At 38.8% G+C, this 21425-nt stretch overlaps 1 protein-coding gene across 11 annotated transcripts in view; it reads right to left on the bottom strand.

The window, feature by feature from the left end:
- Positions 1 to 21425, bottom strand: part of naaladl2 (N-acetylated alpha-linked acidic dipeptidase like 2) — a 549411-nt gene that overhangs the window by 150283 nt on the left and 377703 nt on the right. For all 11 annotated transcript variants that reach the window (XM_082524424.1, XM_082524421.1, XM_082524418.1 and 8 more), the window contains 3 exons: positions 17019 to 17111; positions 10942 to 11129; positions 10557 to 10685 (listed from right to left, as the gene is read on the bottom strand). In XM_082524424.1, coding sequence (XP_082380550.1) covers positions 10557 to 10685; positions 10942 to 11129; positions 17019 to 17111 — 410 coding nt within the window. The remainder of the gene's footprint in view (positions 1 to 10556; positions 10686 to 10941; positions 11130 to 17018; positions 17112 to 21425) is intronic.

A 21425-nucleotide genomic window follows, 5' to 3' on the forward strand; every position in this document is an offset into this window, starting at 1 on the left:
ACTTTTTTGCCCCACTGTAGTTATGTTTGGCCCAGTCATGGGCTACATACATCCGCTTACATACACCCTTCTGCTAATGTTGCAAACTTAATTCCTTTAGTAGAGACAGGACTAGTCATAGTGCATTTAAATTATTTGTCCTCGTTTTCCTCTTTAGAACAAGGCTTCTGTTTTGTATTGGTGTCTTCTTAGAGCATGGTGTAGTCATTTTTTGTCTCAGATACTTTGGATGCAATAGATTCATTCTGTCCTATGCTGCTCTTGTAGTATACTCTCATGTAGCCTTAGCTGACTAAGGTATTATTCTTTTCGTTTAGATTCAAAAAACAACTTTTGAACCTCAGTGTTTCTGTAGGCAATACAGAATAGAGCCCACATAAAGCCCACATGGAGGGGTTTAAATCACACAACAGTAACTTGCCAAGTGCACATATACATGTAAGATCCTGTAATTCCAGTTACACACACACACACACACACACACACACACACACACACAAACAGTTGACCATTTCTTTGAGAGAGGGAAGATGAACCATTTGCCACTGTGGTCTTTTTTTCACTCTAACAATGTGCTATCCACTGGCGACCATTTGTTTTCAAATAGGGGAACCTGCCACAAGCCACCCACACTCCAGCTGCAGACAAGACCAACATAAATCTGAAACAATACCCAATTAAAGCACAAGGTCCTCTCCATTTGTTTTGTATTCTTCTAGCCACCAAAGCACCACTTGTATCTCCCTTCCCACCTCTGTTTCTCATCCTCTTGACTTCTCGCAGTCCTTCGACCCCCTGTTGCCCCCTCTCCTGGTATAAATCCCCTACAAAACGAGTATCTAGTTTTATTATAATTGGTTCCCAAGCACCCATTCCAAAACTATCAGTGCAGCAGCATCTCGGTTTGGAAGACAGGTCCAAGCAAAGTAAGATAAGTAGCAGGTATTACAGCTGTTGCACAAACAAGATAAATGACATGTGTAGACCTGTTTGTAAATACTAGAAGGTGAAAAGAATACCTGGGGCAACTCAAACACACTTGAGATGATGAATGGTGTGATAGACTGTGCCAGAGACACAAATGCCAATGAATGGACAGGTATGAGGCAAGGGCAGAGGAGACAGGAAGGTAAATAAAAAGTATACACAGTGGAGAAATGATTTGGTTAGTTCAGTGGCACTCTGCAGAGTTGTAATGATGCATTTCGCTGTTTTGATTTGTTACATGTAACAAAGCATTGGCTGAGCCTGTCTGGGACCAAAAAGGCTTTGTATGCAACACTCACATGGCTAGATGAACATCTTGTTAATAAAGAGTGTACATTTCTAAGAAAAACAAAAGCATTATTTACTTATTTTTACAGTTTCACTATACATTTATCTACTAGATCGACTAATGAAAACAACAGTGAAGCTTAAAAGGAAAAGGGGAGACAAACAGGTGATATATAAAATCTTAATGTATAATGTGGCCTTGTTTACATCCATATTAATATTATTATTATTATTATTATTATTATTTAATATACGCAATGATTTTTTTTTTTTAAATAAACCATTCTTGACAGAGTTCCCCAAACCCAGCATATATAACAGCATATGTGCCTAGCACCCACTCAACAAGAGTTTTTGTTGACTATGAGTATAGGAGAAGCCATTTCAAATATTATATCAAACTCAAATTCAAACTTGTAAAATCAATATCCTATGATGTGATTTTCAGTTTTCTGTGCTCCACAATCTGCGCAACTCGAAAGATTTGCTGGAACCAGCCTCCCCAGAGAGAGAGTAAGAGAGAGGGACGATAGAAATCAAAAGTAGAGCTAAAATAGATTAAATACTGGACTCAAATACAAAGTAGACAGATTAAAGTAAATAAATGGCAACACTGCTCTGCATCTGCTTGAGGTGCATTTACAGTAGGCAACAGTTTTGTGCCATGTTCACCATTTCCAAATTCAAATTCAAATTTTTATTCCATGAAGTAGTCTTTAGAGCTTGTTTCCTCATATAAAGTTTGTCAACATTTTAAAATAGAAGATTTTGACACACATTGATTCAGTTCATTTGACTATGCACAACTGTCTTAAGGTCCTACCACAAGCTCAATCAGGTTGAAGTCTAGACAGGGCCTTGTTTTTCTGATCAGAAGACAAATCTATGACATGGTTTTCTACAGCATCATGCACCTCTTTCAGTCTGGTACAATAAGCAAAGCAGTGAAAACCGAAAGTCCATAAAGGTATGGCCAGAGAAAAGAGTAACTTTGATCCTCCTGGGTTATGTGAGCAGGTAATTAAATTATCCTCTAAGTGAGTGGTTAGATTGTTGTTTTTTTAAAAAAAATCGCTTTTCAGGAGCTAGTCCAGCATCTGGACAGGTAATTATTGCAGGTATGGCTAACGCCCCATAGATTAGAGTAGGCGCATGGAGCAATGTGTCTGCAAATAAATTATAGGTAGCGATATTTATAGCACCACCAGTGTCCCATTGGCATTTACAGTATACACATTAAGAATGACACCAGAGCAGAGAGTACTGTAAAAACAAAATTTGTAAATGAAGCTGTGGCTATAAGTATGAAACGCAGAAGAATGAAACCTGACAAAAAACGATGACTTTTATAAATCCAAGCAGGATACGTGTTAACATGTTTCCTTAAAGAAGATCAAAGGTAAGTTACATTCTCTTTGTCTCTTTTAAGGCACTGACAGAGGTTGTCTGCAGCTTCATTACAGCCAAATGTGACAGGGCCCTTTTCTTTATTTTAGATTAGGGGATTAAAGAGACATTGCACTCAAATCCATTTGTGACCTCCTGTACCTGAAACTGATTAGTAATTTGCAAGAAGATAAATCTTCCCTGTGGATGAACGACTTCACTCTAAAAAAAATTATACTAAGCATCATAGCCTGAACAGACAAAGAGAGCATGTAGAGCAGAAGTAAGAGAAAGATTTTAATGAAAGTGAGAGGTTAGGGAGATGCAAAGCCTGCTGCTCATGAAAGAGAAGGTTAAGAGGTGATAGAAGGAAAGTGAGCAAGGTGGGGAGAGGGTTGTAGTGCTTAAGGGACAATGAGAAAAAACAAAAAAAAAGGGAAGAGGTGGTGGTGGGGGTGGAGGAAGGAAATGAGATAGAGTAACGATGAGGTGTGTTTTTTCAAAAGGCAAAAGTTTTCAGAGTTTAAAAAGATGGTAGAAGTTGGGAAGAAGTCCGCGAGGGCTGATCATATCTGCAAAACACCCCCAGGTTGGAATAAAGAGACAGTTTGGAAGGCTGAATCATTGAGCTGGTATACTTAATCAGCAGAGTGGCCAATGCAGATTGTATATGACTGTGAAGTGTGGGATGGGGTGAGAGGGAATATTTAGCTCATATTAGGAGTGCTATCCTCCCCCTTGCACACAAGCAACATCTCAAAGAACAGTCAAAGTCTTGCTTTTATTGTGGCGTTTCACACATGTTTTAACTTTTATGTTATTGATGGAAATGAAATGAAATAGTCATGGTATAGGTGAAAAAGGGTATTTGCACACATGAAGGCTAAAGAGTTAGGGAAACAAATATCAGTCCCAAAAGGAAAAGGAACAACAGCAAAAAATTATATTTTGTTCTACATTACCATGCATATGTCATACATAGAGTCATCATTGTGACCAAAAAGTAAAATATGTTCAAACTGTCAGCATAATGGAATCAGTCAGTGATTACATGAAAAGAGTGAAACAAAGGACTATAACAGTAAATGTAAACATGCTAAAGTGACACTGTTTTAACTGCACTCCATGCTCACGCAAACTATTGGTAAGATGTGCATTTATTATGTTTACGGTACTTCATTTGAAGTTCAACATTCATAGTATTATGACTAGGGATGGGTACCGGTATCGGTTCTGACATAAACGGTAATAACCAGACCGAAAAGCAGCGCACATTTTGGTGCTTTATTTCGGTGCTTTTTTTCCCTGAGCTGTGATACACTTTAGATTCTAGCCAATCATTTTACGTTTCCGAGGATAGTAGGCGGGGCCAGGTACGTACGTTCTTTTAGAGCAGAGCTACAGATTAAAAATGTCCAAGGCGAAGTGGTCAAAAGTCTGGCTGTACTTCACAGCAAAATATGCAAACTCAGCAGCCTGCAACAAGTGCTTTAAGCTGATACTGTGATACTGTCAAAGGAGGTAACACCTCAAATCCGATGAAACACCTGGCGACGCATAGCGGTTTTTTTAAAAGCCGAGAAATGCGCCGTATTTGATAGCTTGCTGTGAGACCTCACACCGAGCACATCTACTGCGGGTGGGTTGCCTGTTATCGGCCCGGAGTTAGCAACATCCCCCAAAAACACGAAGAGGAGAGTCCTGGCCCCTAGCCCTGCCAGTGTAGCAGAAATGATGACGGATGATGATGGCAGCAGCAGCCGTTCTTCTCTGCGTGAGTAGCTTAATGTTGTTCATGTATAATTTACGTTGAGTAGGCTAACCACGTTATTACATTAATGCATGTAAGGTGAACTAGCAAACACCATCATAGCTACATGCGGCTGTCCTCTTGTTTGATGGCAGATACTCCCTTCACCCTGGCCAAAAAGGCTAAAATGACCAAAGAAAAAGTTGAAAACAGTTAAACATGAGAGGTTTTTGGACAAAGTTTGTGTTTTTTCCATTGTTTAAGCACTGCTTCCAGCCAAGAGTGATACCATATATGCCCTATAGCTGCAGAAAAGGCTAACATTGTTATCTTTTTACAAAAAAACAGCTGAACATGAGAGGTTTTTGGACCAATTTTGTGTTCTCCATTCTTTAAGCACCGGTTTAAGCACCGTTTAGGCCGGTTTGGCACCGGTATCGGATAAAACCTAAACGATACCCATCCCTAATTATGACATGGTTTTATTTAAGTGTATGTCAGTGAAGTTCAGTACATTACTCAATATCATGGTTTGTAAAACACACACTCACACACACCAGTCTACTGTGTCTATTTCACACTTTTCCTCTCTAAAGCTTGAAATGGACACATGCAGTTGCAATACCGCATGCAGAAGGTGGAGTACCAGGAGGGGTAGATAACGTATTTAAAGCCCATAAGTTGCTAGTGAGTAAGTAAGGTAAGAAGTACATTCAAGGGTTCTTCTATTCCAGAAATTATTAAGCTAGATGGCTAATATAGATTTACATGTAAATGTGTTTAAACGCTAACAGGGAAGTAACGGAAAGCTGTTCCATTGCTCAGTTCATGGTGCAGAAACAGAGCGAGAATTGGTAAATAAGTGAGCCCTCTGTGATTTATCATATTAACAAATAAGCTTTCATTTTCAGACTACCTTGGCCATCATAGGATATAGCAGAGTTAGAGAGTAGTGTGAAGAAACTTTTAATAACTCCTTTAACACATTAGCAAAGAAAACCCCTGATGATTGAGAGGGGATGCCAGCTGCTGCCATGTCTGGCTTAATAGAAAAGGCCAGCTGAATAGGTGCAGGCTTCACCTGCATTTTCAGATTAGCAAGAAAAAGTGAAAAAGACTTTGGTTTGGCCAAATATAATAGATTTAACAAGCTGCTTTGCTGATACAGCACCTTTATTTTTCTGTTATTGGTTTATAAACAGCGCTGGAGAGATTGACATTTATCAGTGCCACACAGTGCTTAAAACTTTTAATTTACCTGTGATCTTTTTATTTTATATTAATAAACTTTTTTTCTTTTAATAAAGTTGTAGCCCTATTTTTTTGGAGGTCTTTAAAAGCTGTTTTTAGAGACACTACAACCATATGATTTTAAAAAGGTATTCCTGTAGAGTAAACAGAATATAAAGTATTTCAACTGAGGTCAGCCCTAAAGATCTGCAGCAGTAATATTGATCCATAGATCTACATAACACTGATGGGAAACATTTTTCTCATATTTCTAGAGAAAAATTACTTTCTTCTTTGAAACTTTAAATAAAATTTGTCAGTAACTCAGCTTTACATGCAGTGAGGTATATTTCACAGTGTGATATCGCTACTTTTGCTAAGTGGTTCAGGAAATGGCAAATATTTTAATCACTGTAGGAGGGATACATTTTATAATTCAGACAGGAAAAGGTGAAAAGTTCCAGGGAGAGTGCAGCATTTATAGAAACAATAAATACAGGAAGCACAAAGTCATAAAATTATGTGTTTTGTTTTTATAATGGGATGGGCGTTGTGTCTACTACACCACTGTATTACTCTTGATATATAAGCATTCAGTTCTTTACCATTTATAATAAACTGATAAAGACCTTGTAGTGGTGGTTTGCTTGTTAAAAAAAACATCATTAATTAAAGAATTATCAGCTCCAATAAATGAACAGGTTAATAATCAGCTGAATTCTTGTACAAGTGTGACAGGTTGAAGGACTACTGCATATAAAACTGTTCAGTTAATACTAATTGATATCTGTTGATATAAGGATGAAAATAATGTAAATATGGTAAGAAAATTGCTAAGAGTTTATTATTTTTCATGTTATATTAATGGCTTTCATGTTACTTAAGAGAACTACAATCTATACATCTCTGATCTGCTAGTAAGCCTTTTCTGGGATCGATTAGTAGTGTCTCTGTTCTCCACCAGGGGGCTTTTGCGCATTCTCCTCACTGCAATAAACTACTGCATGAGAGAGACGCAAATCATAATCACTCTCGTGATTCTTTTCCCCGTTTTCAGGTAAAAGTGTTTAAAAGTTGATATATTTCCAATGTGTACACTGTTAAGATATTTAAGAGGTAATCCTTCATTGTTTTGTAAGCCTTAGAAGCATTATATTACAGTTTTGTGCACATATACGTGGCGGTTTTGAGCCTCAGTTTTGTACTGTGTAATGGCCATTAAGATAACGGCAGGAGCTAAAAACGATTGTCAGCCATTTTTCCAGGAAACCTGCTCAAGTATATGTATAGTCAGCACTTTAGTATTTCGGTTTATTAGTTAGTGTTTTTCTTCCACCATGTGACATTTAGCAGTACAGAATGTGAAACGTTTCTGTTCATTTACTGCATTTACTGCAATAAACTACTGCATGAGAGACGCAAGTCATAATCACTCTCGTGATTCTTTTCCCCCTGTTTTCAGGGGTGTAACACAAGCAGTTGTAGCAGTTGCCCAAAGCCTTTGAGAGATGTCTCGCTTAATCTGCACCTGCAAGGCATCTCTTCCAACTAATTTCAGGAAGAAAGAGAGGGACCTTGGTTATGTAACATTTTTACACCATCTATTTTACTAAAGCTGTTATGGCTTCAGTTACCTGTCTCTCACTCATAGTTCAATGTAGCTGATTTGGCATTAGGGTCTAGCCGGAAGCATTTTCCAACCAGGCTTTAAACCCCTGACGTCTTGTTTCAAAGAAACCGAGGACACCTGTGAGGCATATCCTTAACTAATTTCTGCAAGGCAGAGGAGGATCACATAACGTTTTTATCCTTCTATTATACTAAACGTAAGGGAGAATTATCATAATGGATGTGTAGAATGAGCATAAAATTACTCCATTAAGAATGGCCTTCAAAACAAGGTGGCAGTATTTCATGTCAACATCTGGCCATCTTTATTCTTAATACCGAGCTTGCTGAAATCAGTGTGTCTGCCTAAGAGTCTGCTAGCAGTTGTTCCTGAAGCCAATTTTCTGAGGAAAACTTACCTCAAAAAACATCAAAGCAGAATTGAAAATATTAACATCCTGATTAGTGACGGGTAATTACAGAGAAACAAAGAAATAATAGAAATGAAGAAGCAAAGTAAACTGAAATGTGGTCATATAGTGAGATGTTCTAATTAGTTACAACAAGCCTGCTGTTGTTTCTTTACATAGTTTCAAAAAAGCACCAAAAGATCTCCAAAAGTAGCATTAAGATGCAACGGATCCTTTAGGTCCTTTAAGTTGTGAGTTTAAAGCTCTAACACAACCACTAACATCCTGTCATTGGTTTGGTTTGTCTGTAAACTAGAAAATCAGTGATAGTTCTGCGATCTGGGAGAGGCTCCAACTCCACAGCCATGAATATTTGGTCCTTGTTAAAGTTTAGGCATTTACATCTGCTCATTTCTCCATAATGAGACATCGAAATCTGGCACATGCTTTGATGAGGGGATAACGGGGCGAACGTGGCTTAAGAGTTGGGAGTTCGCCTTGTAATCGGAAGGTTGCCGGTTCGAGCCCCAGCTTGGGCAGTCTCGATCGTTGTGTCCTTGGGCAAGACACATCACCTGTTGCCTGTTGGTCAGAGGGCCCGGTGGTGCTAGTGTCCGGCAGCCTTGACTCTGTCAATGCACCCCAGGGTGGCTGTGGCTACAATATAGCTTGCCATCACCAGTGAGTGAATGGGTGGATGACTGGATGTGTAAAGCGCTTTGGGGTCCTTAGGGACTAGTAAAGCGCTATACAAATACAGACAGACTATTTAATATGGGTATTAAAACTGATACTGATGCAGAAAAGCATTGATGAAAGCAGTGTGTTATCCAGAGAAGACCTTCTATGAGCACTTTTTTAAGGGTTGAAATTAGAGATGGCACGATACCACTTTTTTATGTCCGATACCGATATCATAAATTTGGATATCTGCCGATACCGATATGAATCCGATATAGTGTTTTTTAATCAACAAAACTGTTTTTTAAAATATCTTGCTGCATTTTGCAAGTCTGCAAGTTCATACTCAAGTTTAAAACAACAACTACACTAAAGTTATTCTGTTATACCTGTATACAAAAAAAATATTTCATAGTTCAGCAATACTGATCAATCTAATAAACTTAGACCTACACCATCCTCCCTATTCTGGTATTTTAAAGAGTACTTAGCGTAAATATTAAGCAACCTAACTAATAGGGTTCCAACTCCCAGCAACAACAAAAATAAATAAATAAAAAATAGGGAACCACCCCTCACGCTCCACCTCATGATGCTTAATCAACGTAATCAACCTTAATTTGATGCAGTGTGGAAAAAAAATGCACAGAAATCAATTATTTTTCAAGAAATATTAAATAGATTCAACATCTTTCTTCAACAAAATTGCAGACTGCACAGATGGTACCTTCCCAAAGGAAAATGTACTATAGCTTACTAGGGTATATATATTAGACTTAATAGTCACTATATACAGTAATGGACTTCTATTCATTTTACATCAAATTAAAACTTTGGGTGTCAGATAATTATTTATTAAAAGCTCGACATTTTAAATGAGAATAAGAAAGAAAAGTATGTCTTTGTGCCCCCTTTTCCCAGTTAATGCCCTATCGGCCCCCCTGGCTAAACTTTGCTAGATCCGCCCCTGCACAGTTACCAGCCGTCAGCTACGTAGAAAAAGATCCTGGTGTAGAAAGTAATATTAAATAAATTCTAACAACAGCTTATCAAGCTTAAACGTGCTGCTGTTGTTCAGCCGCTGGTTTGCTCTTTCTGGCGCAAAGTGGGCCAAAAACAAACAAGAGAGACTCACGACAGAAAAGCCGATCAGCTGATCATTAGCAGTTTCACGATTGAAGTAGCAGCCGGAGAACGAGAGGCAGTCGCTCGTTAAGCTTAACGTGGGAATGCTTTACAAACATTCAGAGATGGACTTACACACTTGCTTTACTTCTCTCGGGGATAACTTTGTCGGAGATGAAATGCCAGGTTGCTAGCGAAGCTCCAAATGCTATCCAGACCACAGGTCCCGCATGCCACAGCTGCTCTATCACGTGATGCATACTGCTCCGACGTTCTGAGGCGAGTTACGGCGTGTTGCAAGTTTTGTGAGGTGCTTTCGTGATATTTAATGGATCGGATTACATTTTTTATTTTTCTCCGATATCCGATCCAGTAATTTAGGTCAGTATCGGACCGATACCGATACGTAATATCGGATCGGTCCATCTCTAGTTGAAATAGATAGAAAGTTCTTTCAACAACAGTTACAAAAATAAAGAATATGAAAACTGCTTTTAATCATGCATGATTGGAGCTTTAAGATGAACTGATCGTGGGTAATCTGGATGTCTGAAGCTTAAAATATTTTTTAAGTCATTCCTTTATAAAACAGGGAAAAGTCATGAAGTATTAAGCTGATAACATACAACTTAGTGGGAACTGTGCCTCTAGGAACTCAAATAGAAAACAAGATTAAGTCTTATTTACTATACTTTACCCTCTTAGGGTTAGAGCTTGCAAAACAACATAGTTTTAAAGTAACAGAACCGCCCTTGAAACCGCAAGGGTAATCTCTAATATGGTGCTTAGCAGTTGGTGGTTTTTAGCAGACCTTTTCACACAAATTTCAACATTAACCTGGCAAAATCGCAGCTGTGGCAGCAGCTGTAATTTTGAAAAAAAAGAAAAGAAAATGCCAGTGCTTTATATCCTTTCACTGAAATGAGGCGATTATTCATTGCCATATTTTAGGTGAATCACAGTGCTGCTACTACTAATATTGAGGGATCCCTTATAATTTATATGGTGTATGTTGTGAGAACACTGGACACTATAGCAGGACATCATGTTGGAGTGACAGTAGCAGTACATGGAATCATAGTAATAGTTACCCTCTGTATATCTGAGGTGAGCTGCAGAAGAGTTGGTGAAGCTGTAGCTCTGAGAGCTTCCGTCCCTCTAACTGGAGAGTTCAGGCTGACATAGGCCACTGCACTGCTCTGCAGAACAACACTGTTATCCTGAAAGGAACACATAAATGTACACCACACACCAGCTATTATGATTTCAATCTACTATAATAATCATATAATTGTTGTCATTACACTCATCACACCATCATTATTAAGACCCAACCCCTCACACTCCTTTGACAAGAAGTGTCGTCATATTTCTAGTGATTGGTGTTCATGTATGTTGCCAGTACTTCTATTTTCAGACATTTCTACCCTTGACCCTCTGACATTTAATAAAGCAGAGGCTCTTGTGTTTGCTGACCTTTCCCCACTCATAAGATCCAATGTTTCCCAGGGCTGAGCCTCCCCATGAGCAAAACACAGTGGTACGGTCTGGTACCCATCCGCGTTTGGTTTGCTCTGTCAGTGCTGCAATCAGTTGATTCATAATAGCTGAAGTCCCGCCTCCATGGTCGCTGTCATGACGACTACCAACCAGCACATAGCGATCTGAAGATAAATAAATAAATAAAACAAACAAACAAATAAGTAAATTAAAAACAGAGAAATCTTTATTTTTTTTCATCTCTGTATAGGTAGATACTCAAAAATTTATGGTGAAAAATGAGGGATGCTACACAAACTCAAAATAAATAAGGTAAAGGATGATATACAAATATGTGACAACCACACTTTGCACGATGGGGTGCACAATGGTCTGGTGGTTAGCTCTTTTGCCTTACAGCAAACAGGTCCTGGGTTCAGAGCCACAGGCCAGCTGGGGGGCTTCTATGTGTTTTGTGCTTTGTACTATTAGAGACAATGTTTCAATCATGCTAAAAGAATATGTCCATAGGTGCACAAATGCACACAGATGAGTGCACCTACTGTAACAGGTTTATTTATCCTCCCACAATTCACAGTACAAGGTCACTCGCTGTTTGATGGACCTAATGTTGAACACATGTTGTATCACTGATCATCTGCTCATAAACAAACTCTCTCTCTCTCTCACTCACTCACTCACTCACTCACTCACTCACACACACACACACACACACACACACACACACACACACACACACACACACTGTACTTTAAACAGGTCTCCATCTGGGTAATATTTAAATCCCATCATCCTTTTTGACCTTTTTTCCTTCAGTGGCTATCCATTTAGAGTTGGTTGTATTTAAAATAGACTGCCTATTGGAGCCCTCTCCGGCACCTCACCTATTGACTCAAAATGGCTGTCATTCGTCACATAGGCACATATTACGGTCAGGACCTGTTCCCCTGATCCGAAGGCAAGGGTTACCAAGCCTCTCATCCACTGGGAAAAACCTCAATGTATAGGCAGTGAACCAGGGAGATACAGCCCCTTGCCCATCACCAGACTCAGGGAGAGTGGGGACACTACCTGCACTGAGTCCCCAGTGGACCATGTTCCACACATCCATTGCTGAAGCTCATGCAGGTAGCTGCAGCTACTCGGGTATTGGTGCCTAATAGGGGTAATTTTGTTTTGCCAGCCTTAAGATGACTCAGAAGGTTGAAGCAGAACTCAGAATCTCTAGAATAAAGGGGAAGAGTTACATAAGTTTGCATGACCCATGGAACCACAACAGGCACATCAAATTCAAATCACCAAACTGTCCTTAATTACTATAAGAACTAAACTGCTGAACTGAGAAACATGGCTTTTAAGGATTTTGTATAGGAAGAAATTTGACTGAAGGGTGACATTTCTTATGCTAATGTGCAGATACTTGTTGGTAAAAGGCCCAAATATGTCTCTCCATCTTTTTGTGTTAAATTATAGACAGCAGGGATTATTTCAAGAAATCAGATACACAGCACATTATATAGCTAAACCGAGAAAGGGGTTTTAAAATGAATATGTACAAATGATGTGACTTAATAATAGTAGCATAAAGGCATTCACACAGTGTCTTCCTGTGGTTTACCGAGGTAAGAAAGTCACTTGCATTCACACATGAATGCTTCAGGCTTCTTTGTATGCTTTGCATTTTCTACAAAGACAGAGAGATGAGTATGGATGCACAAAGCAGAACTCCTGCAGGCAACAAGAAGAACAGAGCAAACCTCACAACTGCAACACAGAGCACTGATGACTCTGTCTGAGAAAAGAGGTGCTTAGAGAAGCCTGCTAGCTTAGCCCATGACAACATATTATTACATTATGTGGAGCTTCCTGGGTGAATCTTATGAACAGCGATTAGCGTAAAGTACTTTAAATCACTCATACGTGAAAGTGTAATTTACTTTGTTCATGGGTATGTATAGAGGGAGGAGGAGATTAATATATCAAAAGCTAAATTAATTTTTCATAAGAAACCCTAATTAATAAACACAGACTGAAAATAACATAAAATAACATAGACGTGATGCCCTTAGGCTAGGACAAATTATTATTGGTTCAGCTGAAACTAACTGTAGTTTAGTGCAGTAAGTCAATGGAGGAATGTTTTCACTTGCATAAATACATGAGCTACCAACCATGTTTTATTTTGTTTTTTGGTGCAATTGATTCTTGGTAGAAGTCCTCTAACATTTGCTACAGTTTTGAAATTTGCGAGGAATTTTTCTACATTGGCGACATGGTGGCAGAGTGATTAGGACTGTTGCCTCACAGCAGGAAGGTCCAGAGTTTGATTCCACCACCTGGCCAGGGCCTTTCTGTGTGGGCCTTTGCATGTTCTCCCTGTGTTTGCGTAGGTTTTCTCTGGGTACTCTGGCTTCTACCCACAGTCCAAAAACATGCAGTTAGTGGGGTTAGGTCATTTGGTAATTCCAAATTGCCCCTAGGTGTGAATGTGAGCGAGAATGGTTGTTTGTCTATATGTATTAGACCTGTGACAGACTCTCGACCTGTCCAGGGTGTACCCTACCTCTCACCCTTTGATAGCTGAGATAGGCTACAGCCCCCCGCGACCCTGACAACGATAAGTGGAAGAGAATGGATGGATGGAGTTTTCTACATTAGCAATTTAGCAATGTAGGTATCTTGAGATTAGGTGGCCACTCAAGTTCTTTATCTCATATTTCATATGCATGAGTTTTATTTATTTATTTCAGGATTGTGTTGGAATTGTATAGCTTCGGGCTTTTAACTGAGGATTGTGGGCATAAGCTAATATTTCTATGACTATACTTTACGTTTTATCCATCCATCCATTCGCTTATCCTTTTCAGGGTCGCGGGGGCGCTGGAGCCTATCCCAGCTGTCATAGGGCGAGAGGCGGGGTACACCCTGGACAGGTCGCCAGTCTGTCGCAGGGCTAACACACAGGGACAGACAACCATTCGCACTCACATTCACTCGCACATTCACACCATTCACACCATGGCAATTTGGACTTTATGTTTTATTTATACAAAAAGAATTATATTAAATTATATTTATTTATACAAAAAATAATTTCCCCCAGGGATCAATAAAGTATTCTGATTCTGATTATTTGGTCATATTTTGCCTTTAGATTAACAGTAAAAAGTATAAAGTCATGATAGCTGTTCAAAGCCCGGCTTCATAGTAACTGGATGAGACACTAATTAGTACAAATGTGTGACACTTTTGTCACACAACAAACAAATAAGCAAACAAAAAAGCTGCAGTTCTTTAGAATAAGAACGTCTTCACAAAGTGAGTGCAATGTTATAAGACTCCTACGTAAACCCAAACTTTACAGCAGAAATAAACCTTTTTATGTGCATGATGGACAAAAAAAAAAATCACAGACACGACTGATTTAAGTGGCAGGTGATGCCGATAAGGCTCCTCTTAACCATGTGTCTGATGTTGGTGCTTTTTGGAAAATGTTTTAATGTTATTTTCTGACAAGTAATATGGATTGCTGCAAAGACATATGTACTGTTGTAACAGTCCATGCAGGTAATCCCTGCTCCAGTTCTAGTGCTTTATTTAAATGCTTATTTTTGCTATGTTACTTAGCACACTGTAGGCACTAAGGCACTGGACTCTGTGATGTAGCCATATAGTGTATGGATGCAGCTTTTTAACCAAGCTTCCCAGCCTTAGCTAGTTGAATGCATGTGAATGCAGATGTCTGATGCAGTCTTTAACCACTCAAGTGCCTAGTACAAAATCCATGTTGTCTGCACCTATATGTAAAAAGGTGTCAAACTGAATATTTGAAGCACAGCACATTTTGAAGTCGCCATTTCCAACATGTTTGCTTGGGGCTGCATATAAGAAAGGGCAACTTTGGACAATGCCTGAAACTGATTCTCCCAACATTGTCCAGGAAGGCAACCAAATAAAATAATGGAAGAATAATCATAAAATGTGCTATTAGTGAGCAGTTGATAGACTTTCTACATTTTTGTTGCGTTCGAAACAGTTTGAACCAGCTTTATACTATAATTATATACAAATCTAAATCTATGAATTCATTTCACTGAGCTATTATTAGAATATAAACAGTTATGTCCCTGGAGTATTCATGTAACACTTGTGTTGAACCACACTGGCTCAAACTACAGGGCTGCTTTGATGTTACAGTGTGCCTGTTTGGCAGATTTGTTATGCTGCTAGCTGTAGCTGCGTACAGCATTATTTAAGAAAAACAGCAAAGAGTCATTCAGAATTACCCATTGCCATCATGCATGAATATTCAGTCTGTTTAGAGTTAAGTGTGGAACAGACATATGATGAAACCCCCACAACCAGTTAAAGCATCACTCCTTCCAGAGATTTGTGACCCATATTATCTGCTTTAGTGGGCCATTATGCCTGCTTAATATTACACTGTAAATCAGCAAGATAATTTTCCACTACTGAGTGGGCAGGACAGGTACAGTAGCGTGACATTGGAGGAAGGCTGTGTGGATGAGGCAAGGGCAAGATAAAGAGACAATTTAAAAAAGGATAGGGGTAGTTTTAGCTAAGAAGAAAGAGCCAGGGTTGACATTTAAATATTAAAAGACCACAGCATACAGCATGTTTGAAATGGGCAGAGTTAACAAAGCCTTGTAAATGGAAACAGAAAAAAAAGATACGTCTCCAATGGTCCATTTTCAAAAGTCTTTGCCAACATCAATGGGCAACTTTTTGAAATAAATAGATGCAAATGGCAGACATTTAAGAAACACGATGGTTGACATTAAGAGAGCAAAAGGCAGTTAATGTCTACTTTAGTCAACATTAAGGTGGTTAATGTCTACTTATCAGAGCTTAACCACCTTTGGATTCACGGGATGAAAATGAAAGTGTGATCAAATCAAGTTAAAGCTTCTATTATTGTGTTTTGATCTAATGTATCCATAAAAAACGTGCACCTGCATCTTCTGAACCTTAATATGTGTTTATAAGAATCACTTTTCAGGTGAAATGTAACCTAAATTTAGATGGATCTGAAATAATGTTATAATCAAAACTAATTAAAAGTAATGTAAATACCTAGAACTATTAGAATCTAATAGATTCTAATAGTTCTAAAACAACACTTCTAAGTGAGAAAGTCATGCATTATTGTGATCCCTGTGCTCACTACATGTGGATAGAAGTGCTGTATGCAAGGAAAATAATAGGCAATGCCACAGTTTATTAAAGAATTTAAAAAAAGAATATTTTCCTCACTAATATAAAATATTTGTTATGGCAGCCATATAATTCAATTTGAGTTTAATTGTGTTTGCATTAAAGGTGATGTCATCTGGTTATTTTAGTCATCAAAACGGTTAATTTCACATGGAAAGGTAATATAAATGATTATTATTATCTTATGTATCAGAAGCCAGTGGTTCATGTTATGTCACTGCTACAAAGTGCTAGTCTTGTCTAAATACCCAGTGGTTCAGTTGCTCAAGAGCACTTTAAGAGAAGTCATTGTGGTTGTCTCATTTAACCACCAGTGAGAATATTTCTGTAGCACAGAATGTGCTTAGTTTCTATAATTTGCTCTTCTGCTGAGACACAGATGTGGATAGCATTGATGGTGGGAAGCAGAAACTGCTTCCCCATTTACAGGATTAGTGGCAAACTGAACTAACATGCACTGTTTGTAGCCTCATTTATGATGGCTATGAAAGTGGTGTTGATATTATCATGGAATTTTCTGCCAGTAAGAGAATACAGATGTTTCCAAATTTCTCCTTTAATCTTTTTTTTATGATTTCTACTGCTTGTTTAAAGCCAAGCACAGACAGATTGAGTTGAGGAATGAAAGCCATGTTTGGGGACTAAGTGCATTATGTTGCAGCAGAGCTAAGTAATACAAGCATCATCAAGAAATCATTACCTTTTCTGTTAACGAAACAGGAAAGAATACAAATGTAGCTAAAAGCAAAGATAGAGACAGAAAAATGCTGAGATTGTGTTTTAACTTTAAGGCAAATCTGCAGTGGCTTTGTACAAACCTGGGTTCCTCTTTCCCTTCAGATATCCCACAACGTTGTAAATTTTCTTGTACGAAAACTGGTTTCCAATTGTCAGGGTTATCTTCTTGCGCTCTAGGAAAAAGAAAGAAAAAGACAAATTGTAAGATGAGTAATTCTGAATTATTATTGATTCATAGTGTGACGATACTGGGAGATTTTCATTCATAAGTTTTCACTCAGCAAAAAGAAAATATATTTACATAGACAGAACCTGGTTTGAATGCTCTGTTCTAAATCAAATGTGCCATGGGGGATATTACCACTCTGGAGTTCGTTATTATTAATCTCTGTAGGTTTCTTCCTGTTAAAATGGTAAGTTTTCCTGCCCACTGTCGCCAAGTGCTCATAAGAGGTTGCATGATTGTTGGGGTTTCTCTGTATTATTGTGTTTTTTGTTTTTTTTTTAAACTTGGAATATAAACAGTAACCTTGCAGTCATATTGAGGTGACTGATTTGTGATTTGGAACTATATAAATTAAATAGAATAGAACTGACTGTGCAGGTTCTCAGTCATTCAGGCCGTGGTAGTCTAAAAGGCTTGGAAAGAAAGCTCCTTGGACCGAACTGATTTGAACTGAACTGAATTGACTTTAATTACATTTTCAAGCTAAAAACCAAAAACAAAGTAGACTGACGTAAAATAAATTAAATCAAATGAACGTTGTGGTTAGTATATCCTATAGCTATTGCTTAGGTTAAAAACAGCCTTCAAATTCAGAGTGAACACAATGAAACAAACCACCTACCAATCAGCAGTTAGATTTTATGACATTTTATCTACCTTTAGGTTCATATTTCTTTTTAGCAATTACACATCTAACACCTTGTGGAGGAACTGATGTATTAATTACATTCCTTGACAATGTTTTCTCTTTTTTCTTCTCCTCTCCTAGATTTTTTTTGTTTTTGCTCCACATCGTATACATTCAGATAGTCATCCTCGTTCTTCACCAGTGTCCCACCAATAGTTTTTAGACTTTAGTCACAATTGTTGAAATTATCCTTTTGTGCATTGGCAGTTCCAAATAATTCATCTGATTGGACAAACTGCACTCTCAGAGTGCGGTCAAAGTGAAATATCACTTGAACCTTTAAGTACTTCATCACTCCACTTTACAGGTGTCCTAAAATTGTTAAGGGTTAAACTCTTGATGGTTGTCAGAAGGGAAGGAAACACACAATCTTCAGGAAACTGGAGATCAGAATGCATTAAACTACTACTGTTCATCTGTTACGGTGTGTTCACACCGAACGCGATAGAAGCAGGCAGAGCGTCAGGCTTACATGTAAAGTCAATGGAAAGGCGCGCTGACCCGCGATTGCGGCTCCCGCGAAAATTCGGAAGCAGATTTGCGTCGCGAAAACGCCTGAAACGCGCTACACTCACGCGCGTTTCAGGCGTTTTCGCGACGTTTTCGTTTGACTCGCGAAAAAAACCACGCGCGTGAGTTTATGTGTTGCATTTTGTGCATACACGCGTTTCGCGTCCCCCGCTCGAGTTGGAAAAATCTGAACTCCAGCGTCAAATCGCGCTGCGACAACCAATCAGCCTGACGTGGCTGTTACCTAGTTCAAAGGGGCAGATCCAGCCAAAGCCCTTTATTCTTCAATAGAAGGAAGGCTAATCAATGCCGTAGCAAACAACCCGGAGCCATACGACACCAGCTGCTTTCTGGTAGAGATGGCACGATACCACTTTTTTATGTCCGATACGATACCGATATCATAAATTTGGATATCTGCCGATACCGATATGAATCCGATATAGTGTTTTTTAATCAACAAAACTGTTTTTTAAATATCTTGCTGCATTTTGTATAAGTTCATACTCAAGTTTAAAACAACAACTACACTAAAGCTATTCTGTTATACCTGTATGCAAAAAAAAAATATTTCATAGTTCAGCAATACTGATCAATCTAATAAACTTAAACCTACACCATCCTCCCTATTCTGGTATTTTAAAGAGTACTTAGCATAAATATTAAGCAACCTAACTAATAGGGTTCCAACTCCCAGCAACAACAAAAATAAAAAATAGGGAACCACCCCTCACGCTCCACCTCATGATGCTTAATCGACGTAATCAACCTTAATTTGATGCAGTGTGAAAAAAATGCACAGAAATCAATTATTTTTCAAGAAATATTAAATAGATTCAACATCTTTCTTCAACAAAATTGCAGACTGCACAGATGGTACCTTCCCAAAGGGAAAAAGTACTATAGCTTACTAGGGTATATATATTAGACTTAATAGTTACTATATACAGTAATTGACTTCTATTCATTTTACATCAAATTAAAACTTTGGGTGTCAGATAATTATTTATTAAAAGCTAGACATTTTAAATGAGAATAAGAAAGAAAAGTATGTCTTTGTGCCCCCTTTTCCCTGTTAATGCCCTATCGGCCCCCCTGGCTAAACTTTGCTAGATCCGCCCCTGCACAGTTACCAGCGTCAGCTACGTAGAAAAAGATCCTGGAGTAGAAAGTAATATTAAATACATTCTAACAACAGCTGATCAAGCTTAAACGTGCTGCTGTTGTTCAGCCGCTGGTTTACTCTTTCTGGTGCAAAGTGGGCCAAAAACAAACTAGAGAGAGGCAGTCGCTCCATATATCGCTTGTTAAGCTTAACGCAGGAATGCTTTACATTCAGAGATGGACTTACACACTTGCTTTACTTCTCTCGGGATAACTTTGTCGGAGATGAAATGCTGGGTTGCTAGCGAAGCTCCAAATGCTATCCAGACCAACGACAGGTCCCGCATGCCACAGCCGTGATGCATACTGCTCTGACGTGCTAACGTTCTGAGGTGAGTTACGGCGTGTTGCAAGTTTTGTGAGGTGCTTTCGTGATATTTAATGGATCGGATTACATTTTTTATTTTTCTCCGATATCCGATCCAGTAATTTAGGTCAGTATCGGACCGATACCTAATATCGGATCGGTCCATCTCTACTTTCTGGACCGAGACAGGAATATAAAGGACCGAGCTTGGAGGAAGATATGTAAAGAGATCGGGCAACCTGGTAAGTTCATTCATTTCTCTTAAGTTTTCTCTAAAGTTTTCACTGACCCGGGGAAGCCGCACAAAAGCTAGCAAGCCACCGCTATTTTCCCACTGACGTACAAATACCGTTCTGCTTTTAGGCATGTTGTCATTTAAGAATATATTTTATTGTTTATTAATAAACAGCTCACAGTGGTCCCGCTGTTCATCCGTCACTGCCTCTTTTTTTAAATTTTCTTTTTCTTTTTTTTGCACCGGACAGCATTGCATTCTGCAGCCTGATTGACAAATCTGCTCCGTGTCGTGTCTCCTGCACTTGCCAAATTTATCATGTTTGGTTTTGATAACCATCACGTCCAATAGAAAAAACAGCACAAAAACACCCATAACTATGAGCCTCATTCGGAAATAGACACCTGCACCGCGAGGGAAAAAGGCGCACGAAAGTGGCAGGCAGATGAAGACAAACCGCGGCATAATAATACTTTTACGTTTTGCAATCTACAAAGGTTTGCACTTTGAGAATCAATTGTGAGAACTGTGACCAATGTTCATGTGTGTGTGTGGAAAACAGTGTATAAAGTGCGTGGCCAGGGGCTAGTTATTCTGAGAACCCCTGCTGCAATAAATGAGGGACCACTGTCTACTCTATGATTATTATATTCAACCTGTTAACATTTAATACTGTATTGATAGAACCAACTGATTCTGAAGCAGAGCATCCCCTGTTGCTTCTCCTGGCTCCCCAGTCCCTGAGCTCCTGCTGCTGCACCCACAGGTATGTAGAGCAAGCACTGATACCTTTTTAGTCGGTGGGATTGCCTTGTGATCACCTTTACTAAAGATCTACAACCAATCTGATTATATCCTGTTTTTGATTTGTTTGTTTTTTTCAATGTTGAAATTAAAATCTAGTAGCAGCCTTCTCATTTCTTTGCGTTTTGTGCTGTTTTACAGGCCCACAGGGGAGGACGGCTCCGAGGCAGATGAGGGACGGGTCCCAGGACGGTCCATCGGTGGTGGAGCTGGCCACCCTGGTGTCCCTGAAGAGTCCACACCAGTCTCCAATGGAGCATTTCCTCCTCAGCCTGGTTCCTGCTCTGGAGAGCAGCTGGTCCTTTTTATTCCTGTCTCTCTGTAAATACTTATATTTTATATATTTATGTTTAATGTATTTCTGTGTGAGAATTTTAATATTATTTCAAATAAATGTTTATAATGACTAATGTCTCAGTTCTACTACACAGCAAATGTTGGCACACAACTTGACACATGTAGAATTTATTTCATATTATACTAATGACAAAATATACTAATACAGTGGGATGCAAAAGTTTGGGCAACCTTGTTAATAGACATCATTTTCCTG

The sequence above is a fragment of the Aulonocara stuartgranti genome (genome assembly GCF_965226115.1).
Source record: "Aulonocara stuartgranti genome assembly, chromosome: 23".
NCBI classification, from domain to species: domain Eukaryota; kingdom Metazoa; phylum Chordata; class Actinopteri; order Cichliformes; family Cichlidae; genus Aulonocara; species Aulonocara stuartgranti.